The sequence below is a fragment of the Heterodontus francisci genome, chromosome 7, assembly GCF_036365525.1.
Source record: "Heterodontus francisci isolate sHetFra1 chromosome 7, sHetFra1.hap1, whole genome shotgun sequence".
NCBI lineage: Eukaryota > Metazoa > Chordata > Chondrichthyes > Heterodontiformes > Heterodontidae > Heterodontus > Heterodontus francisci.
The window spans coordinates 136,997,460-137,004,474 of record NC_090377.1 but is presented as its reverse complement, the minus strand read 5'-3'; the positions used below and the strand labels follow the sequence as shown (position 1 = coordinate 137,004,474).

The 7,015-nt window shown below is 40.3% G+C and overlaps 1 protein-coding gene across 1 annotated transcript; it reads left to right on the top strand.

The window, feature by feature from the left end:
* Positions 1-1,998: 1,998 nt before the first annotated feature.
* LOC137372427 (probable G-protein coupled receptor 139) lies at positions 1,999-5,595 on the top strand. Its single transcript, XM_068036314.1, has 2 exons — positions 1,999-2,068; positions 4,688-5,595. Exons 1-2 carry the CDS (start codon positions 1,999-2,001, stop codon positions 5,593-5,595), a joined length of 978 nt encoding a protein of 325 aa, XP_067892415.1.
* The last annotated feature ends 1,420 nt before the right edge of the window (positions 5,596-7,015 follow it).

Below are 7,015 nucleotides of genomic sequence, written 5' to 3'. Positions count from 1 at the left end.
AGTATCTTTAACCGGCCCAAACTGGTCAATGGGATAAAATATAAAGGTAATAGGGGATTGACTGATTAATATAGTTTTGCCCTGTCCCAGGTGTTTGGTGAACAAACAAAATTCTAAACTAATAGCTGTTGAAATTATTTTACAAGGATCAAGGGTTTGATGAACTAGACGGTATGTCCAGGTAATAGAGGAATGCATTAATAGCTCAATGTAGCTTTACCCTCCCCATGTGTTTGGTAAAAAGGACAGAATTTAGCAGTGATTGAGGAATAACTGATCAATACCATGAGTTTAATGTGTGGCTAAAACAGTGGTGTGGGAGACAGGCATTTTGTTTCATGAGTCACTGGCTCTAGTACTGGGGGGAAAGGGAGCTGTTCCATTGGGACCAATGTCCAGGTAATAACTAGCGCTTTGATGGGGCTTTAAGATAAAACGTTTGGGGAGGCTTAAAGTGATGGGGAATTTATAAATATAAAGGGAAAAGTCAAGGGCACTGAGCAGTGTAATGATTTGGGTAAAGTTGAGCAGAATGTGACAAGAGGGACAGAATGTTTAACAGTTATAGTGTATCAGGTAAAACAAGGGGGAAATGAAGAAAGCTAAGAGATAACATCACTTTATATGAATGGTTTATGTGGAGGATTTGTAGCAAGATAGACAAGTTAATGACACAAATAGAGGTAAATAGTTTGATCTAATAGCATTATTGAGACGTGGTTGCATGGTGACAAAGTTTGGGAACTAAATATTCCATGGTACATGCATTTTGCAAAAACAAAATGAAAAACGAGGTAGCGTAACCCTGATAATAAAGGATCACATAAGGACAGTAGTAAGGAAGGACCTTGGCTGCAAAGAACAGGAAATAAAATCAACACGGGGTGAGATACAAAATAACAAGGAGAAGCTAAGAAATGTGAAAATAGTTTATAGGCCTCCTAGTAACACCTATATTGTTGAATATGGTATTAATCAAAGACAATTAGGATTGCCAGCAAATGCCTGCCTTGCCAGACACGAACATCAATTTAAAAAAAGGATCTTGTATCAAAGGTTTACATTCAATGGCCGAAACATAACTGTTCCAACCAAATAAAGACTGTGGCTACAATAACAGGACACAGACTGGGATTTCTGCAGTGAGTAACTCACCGCCTGACTCCCCAAAGCCTGTCCACACCGAATGCTACCTCACTTAACTGGATATGTGCACACTAAATGTAGCCATGTGAAACTGGCCGTTTCTACAATAATTGGAACCCTGATGAACTGGACCACTCCACACTAAAATTAACTGTGCAGTACTGAACTTGTGCACACTGGCAGTAACCATGGTCAACTAGCCATCTACCCATTAAATATAAGCACACTGACTCGGACAAGATCATATTCATTGCAACGGTGCTGAACTGGGCCTGTCCACATTGATTGGGACCATGTGGAATTGAAGCTACCCTCACTGAAAGTAATAATACAGAACTGGATATGTCCACTTTGCATTGAAGTGGATGTACCTTCTAGAGGGATTTGGAGTTAGGTGCATATGACATGGGATCACAAGTACTGGAGCTGACTAGTGATCAGGAGTGAGAATTTGGCTGCAGGTTCCTTCAGGATCAGAATATCTCTGGTCAGCTATACACTGTGCTGAAGTCACTTAACTCAGCACTAAAGGGTTGAAACCTAGGGATTCCTCATATACAAAGTTCACTTTCATCATTGCAACCTCTTATTAAACTTTTCATTATTGTAACTGGGATCATATTGTAATCTGAGTATTTCACTTCAGAGGCGTGCCGGATCCCCTGAAAAACATTCCATGCCATCAATACAAAAACACAAGTCCAGCAGCTGCTGCACTAATCTGTTTTTTTCAATTAATTTAATTATTGTAAAAGATCAAACCATCTAATTACCTCTCAAGAGCCTGACATTAGGTATAAATTTGACAATTTTTGAATGCAGTTCTGAGCTTGCTCAGAGCTTCTAATAGAAATGCACGGATCAGCAAAAGGTCTGGTGTTTGCAATTTACTATCCCATCCTTGCAGCTATTGGAGTTCCAGGTAAAGTATTGTACTTAGATATTAGCTACTGAAATCATTGATTAGCTGTGTCACTGTTTTTATTTACCACTAGCACTTCTTCACATGATGGATATCCTTTCTCCCCTTTACTAGGATAATTTCTCCATTTTAATGGGAAAATTTCTTCCCTCTATTTGGTATAATTTCTCCTATTTACAGTATATGTTTTTACATTTTAACAGTATTATTTCTCCATTTTAATATAATTTCTTGGAAATTTACTGATATTTTGTTGTCATTAATGTTATAATTTCTCCCTCTTAGAAGTATCATTACTGGTATAATTTCTTTACGTTACCAGCATAATTTCTCCCACTTTCCATTATCACGTTCCACATTGGTGGCACAATTTCTCCCCTTCAGTGGTATCATTTTCGCATTAACTGGAGTAATTGGTCCTGTTTAAAAGTATAATTTAGTGTGTCTAACTGTATAAGTTCTTCCCTTTACATCATTTCACAGTTTAAATGTAGTTCTATTGTGTTATTAATAGTGTTACTATGAGTGAATTAACTCCCTGTTATCACGGTGTAACTGGAGTTCTGTTGTGTTATTGACACGGTTACTGTGGGTGAATTATCACCGTTACCACAGTGTACATGCATTTCTACTGTAATAATGACATTGACGGCGGCTGTCTGATTTTCACAAATGATTCACTGATTGAAATTACTCAACAATTAAATAATTTATAACTGAATTTAATGATTTAATTCATTGAAGAGACATTGTTAGGCATCGAATTATTAACAGAAATATAAAAAAGGTAACAAGTGGCCGTTTTCTGAATTAACCTGTACTGACCCTAAACTCACAGAGCGCAGTGCTTCTGCTGTCAGTTTCAAACTCGCACTGCTTCAGCCCAGCTCTCATCTTCCACATTAGCTCTACAGTGACCGCTACTGACTCCGAACGTTCCTTCTGCTCCAAGCTCCTGACAATGCCCTGGACTGTTCCCGTCTTCAATCTGTTCTCCATTTTTTTTATAACGGCTGCCATCTCTCGCATCTGAGTCAAAAAAATTTCATTGCAATACAAAGAACAAAGAACAAAGAACAGTACAGCACAGGAACAGGCCATTCGGCCCTCCAAGCCTGCACCGATCTTGATGCCTGCCTAAACTAACACCTTCTGCACTTCCAGGGACCGTATCCCTCTATTCCCATCCTATTCATGTATTTGTCAAGATGTCTCTTAAACATCGCTATTGTACCTGCTTCCACCACCTTCTCCGGCAGCAAGTTCCAGGCACTCACCACCCTCTGTGTAAAGAACTTGCCTCGCACATCCCCTCTAAACTTTGCCCCTCTCACCTTAAACCTATGTCCCCTAGTAATTGACTCTTCCACCCTGGGAAAAAGCTTCTGACTATCCACTCTGTCCATGCCGCTTACAACTTTGTAGACCTCTATCATGTCGCCCCTCCACCTCCGTTGTTCCAGTGAAAACAATCCGAGTTTTTCCAACCTCTCCCCATAGCTAATGCCCTCCAGACCAGGCAACATCCTGGTAAACCTCTTCTGTACCCTCTCCAAAGCCTCCACGTCCTTCTGGTAGTGTGGCGACCAGAATTGCACGCAATATTCTAAGTGTGGCCTAACTAAAGTTCTGTACAGCTGCAGCATGACTTGCCTATTTTTATACTCTATGCCCCGACTGATGAAGGTAAGCATGCCGTATGCCTTCTTGACTACCTTATCCACCTGCGTTGCCACTTTCAGTGACCTGTGCACCTGTACGCCCAGATCTCTCTGCCTGTCAATACTCCTAAGGGTTCTGCAATTTACTGTATACTTCCCACCTTTATTAGACCTTCCAAAATGCATTACCTCACATTTGTCCGAATTAAACTCCATCTGCCATTTCTCCACCCAAGTCTTCAACCTATTATATGACTAAGCTGCTCATCAATGCGGACAGCGCAGCGCAGAACTGAGGAAGTGTTGCATTGTAGGAGGGACCTTTCTCTGAATGAGACCTCATCATATGTCAGTGCCGCTGGAACAGATCGAGCCCGAAGATCCCAGTGGACTAACAGGAGAAGTGATCAGAGTTATTACTGCATCTTCAGTAGCATCCCCTCCGCAAAATGAAAAAACACGAATTGTATGCCCGTATGAGGCTCTTTTCAAACAACTTGAGAATGGAATTTACATAGAATCCGTTTTAAATGCAAGCTTTCCCTATTTTCCTCTTAGTTTCCACTTTTATTGTTGATTATTTTATTATTTACCCTCTTAAATGTCTTCTATAATATGTTACTGATGTTATTTTTCTTGTCTGTTTGATGTTCCCATGTTGCTTTCAATTGGCTTCCGATGACTTCTTGTTCTCCATTATGTTTGATTGTATTATTTTACATTCCAATGTTATTGACCTGTCTTATTTTTACTCCAGGTGATTATTTTAAACACAGAAACAAGTGCCTGGACGTTAAGCGATAGTTTTCCACTCAGCATCAGTTGTAAAAGCTGTGAATTTCGCACAGAATTCTGTAAAATGGATAATTTTGATAGGAGTTGGACCAGTAATTTTCCTGTTCTCGCTCGCACACACAAACTCTCCCTCTTTCTCTCAGTTTCTCTGTCTCTATTACAGCTAACTTGGCAGTGATTGTGATCCTGGCCCGAGGAAGATGCGGCCTCTCCAGATGTATCACTTACTACCTGATGTCCATGGCAGTGACGGATCTCCTGGTCATTATCACCGTTGTGATATTAAACCGGATTGCTGGTATTTATTTCCCAGATAGTTTTCTGTCCATCACTCCGGTATGTAGTCTCCGTATTGCCGTAAACCTTGCAATCATCGACTGTTCTGTCTGTGTAACGGTCGCTTTCACCTTTGATCGATTTATTGCCATTAGTTACCAGAAGCTGAAAGCAAAATATTGCACCGTGAAAACAGCAGCTTGGGTTATAGGAACGGTCTGCACACTGAGCTGCTTAAAAAATATCTTCTGGTATTTTATATATGAACCTTTGTATATAATTGACAATATACCCTGGTCCTGCAGCATAAAATTAATATTTTATACGTCACCTGCATGGGCAGCATATGACTGGATTCACCGCATTTTAACCCCCTGTGTCCCATTCATTCTGATTTTACTGCTCAATGCTCTGACTGTCAGACACATTCTAGCTGCCAGTACAGCCCGCAGGAGACTCCGGGCCCACAGCAATGGAGAGAATCAGAGTGACCCAGAGATGGAGAAGCGGAGAAAGTCCATTGTTTTACTTTTCTGTGTCTCGGGCAGTTTTATCCTGTTATATTTGGTACTTCTTGTAAATTTCCTTTATGTCCGAATTGCGAAACTTAATTATTTTTCCGGTTCCAATTTCAACAAATCAAATTTCATTCTGGATCAAAGCGGATATATGCTTCAGCTTTTCAGTTCCTGTGTCAATCCGTTTATTTATGCAGGGACCCAGAAAAAATTCAGGGAGGAATTAAAGAACGGAGTGAAATATCCATTGAGTCTAATTGTTAAATTGTTTAAATGATGAAAACAGTAAAATCCAACATGAATTGCACGTTATATTCGATCCATTGCTGTCCTTGTGCTTGTCACACATGACCTCCCTTTCCAGAAAATTATTCACTGAGATCCTTATCCATTGTGTGAATTTAAGAATGCATAAACAACGCCGCATCATCGCACAATTCAATATCGTAACATGATCGTGTTTAGAGTCTAGTTTTGTCCCCGTGCTGACTCTAGCTTCTGACATTCCCATCAGCCCAAAAGCCCAGAAGTATCAGTACATTCATGTGGGTGACAGAGAATCCGACCTGATAGGCTGTGAAATGGAAACGTGTAAATGCCCCATGCATTTTTAAAAATTCATTCATGGGATGTGGGCGACGCTGGCCAGACCAGCATTTATTGCCCATCCCTAATTGCCCTTGAGAAGGTGGTGGTGAGCTGTCTTCTTGAACCGCTGCAGTCCTTTTTGGGGTAGGTATACCCACAGTGCTGCTAGGAAGGGAGTTCCAGGATTTTTACCCAGCGACAGTGAAGGAACGGCGATTTAGATCCACTATCTCTGCTGCCACCTCCTTTAAGACCCTAGGATGTTGGCCATCAGGCCCTGGGGACTTGTCTGCCTTCAATTCCAATAGTTTTCTCAGTACTTTTTCCCTGGTGATGATGATTGTTCTAAGTTCCTCCTTTTCTATAACCTCTGCATTTCCTGTTACTATTGGGATGGCACTAGTGTCCTCCACCATGAAAACTGAGGCAAAATACTGATTTAGTGTCTCTGCCATTTCTGCGTTCCCCTCTATTAACTCCCCAGTCACATCCTCCAAGGGACCAACTTTCACTTTAGCCACTCTCTTCCCTTTTATATACTTATAGAAGCTCTTTTATCCATTTTTATATTTTGCACTAGTTTTCTTTCATAATTTACCTTTGCTCTTTTTATTATCTTTTAGTAACCCTTTGTTGATCTTTAAAAGTTTCCCAATCTTCCAACCTGCCACTGACCTTTGCCAAATGGTATGCCTGGGTTTTTGTCTTTATTTTATCCTTAACTTCCTTGCTTAGCCATGGATGTTTTCCCCTTCTTATAATTTTTCTTCTACTCTGGAGTATATTTTAGTTGGGAGGAATTGAATATCTCCTTAAACATCTGCCACTGCTCATCAACTACCTTTCAGTCTTCCTGCCCAGTCAACTAAGGCCAAATCTGACCTCATGCCTATGTAATTACCTTTATTTAACTCCAGAACACTAGTGTGAGACTCCAGTTTCTCGCCCGCAAACTGAAATTGAAATTCTAGTATGCTATGATCACTCTTCCCTAGAGAATCCTTAACTATGAGATCATTAATTAATCCCACCTCATTATATAATACCTGGTTGGTTCCAAAACATATTGCTCCAAAAACAATCTCTAATACATTCAATGAACTCTGCCT

Coding starts and splice junctions, on each gene's coding strand:
- LOC137372427 (XM_068036314.1), top strand. CDS start 1,999: ATGCACGGATCAGCAAAAGGTCTGGTGTTTGCAATTTACTATCCCATC. Junction 2,069..4,687: donor TGCAGCTATTGGAGTTCCAG/GTAAAGTATTGT, acceptor TCTCTATTACAG/CTAACTTGGCAGTGATTGTG.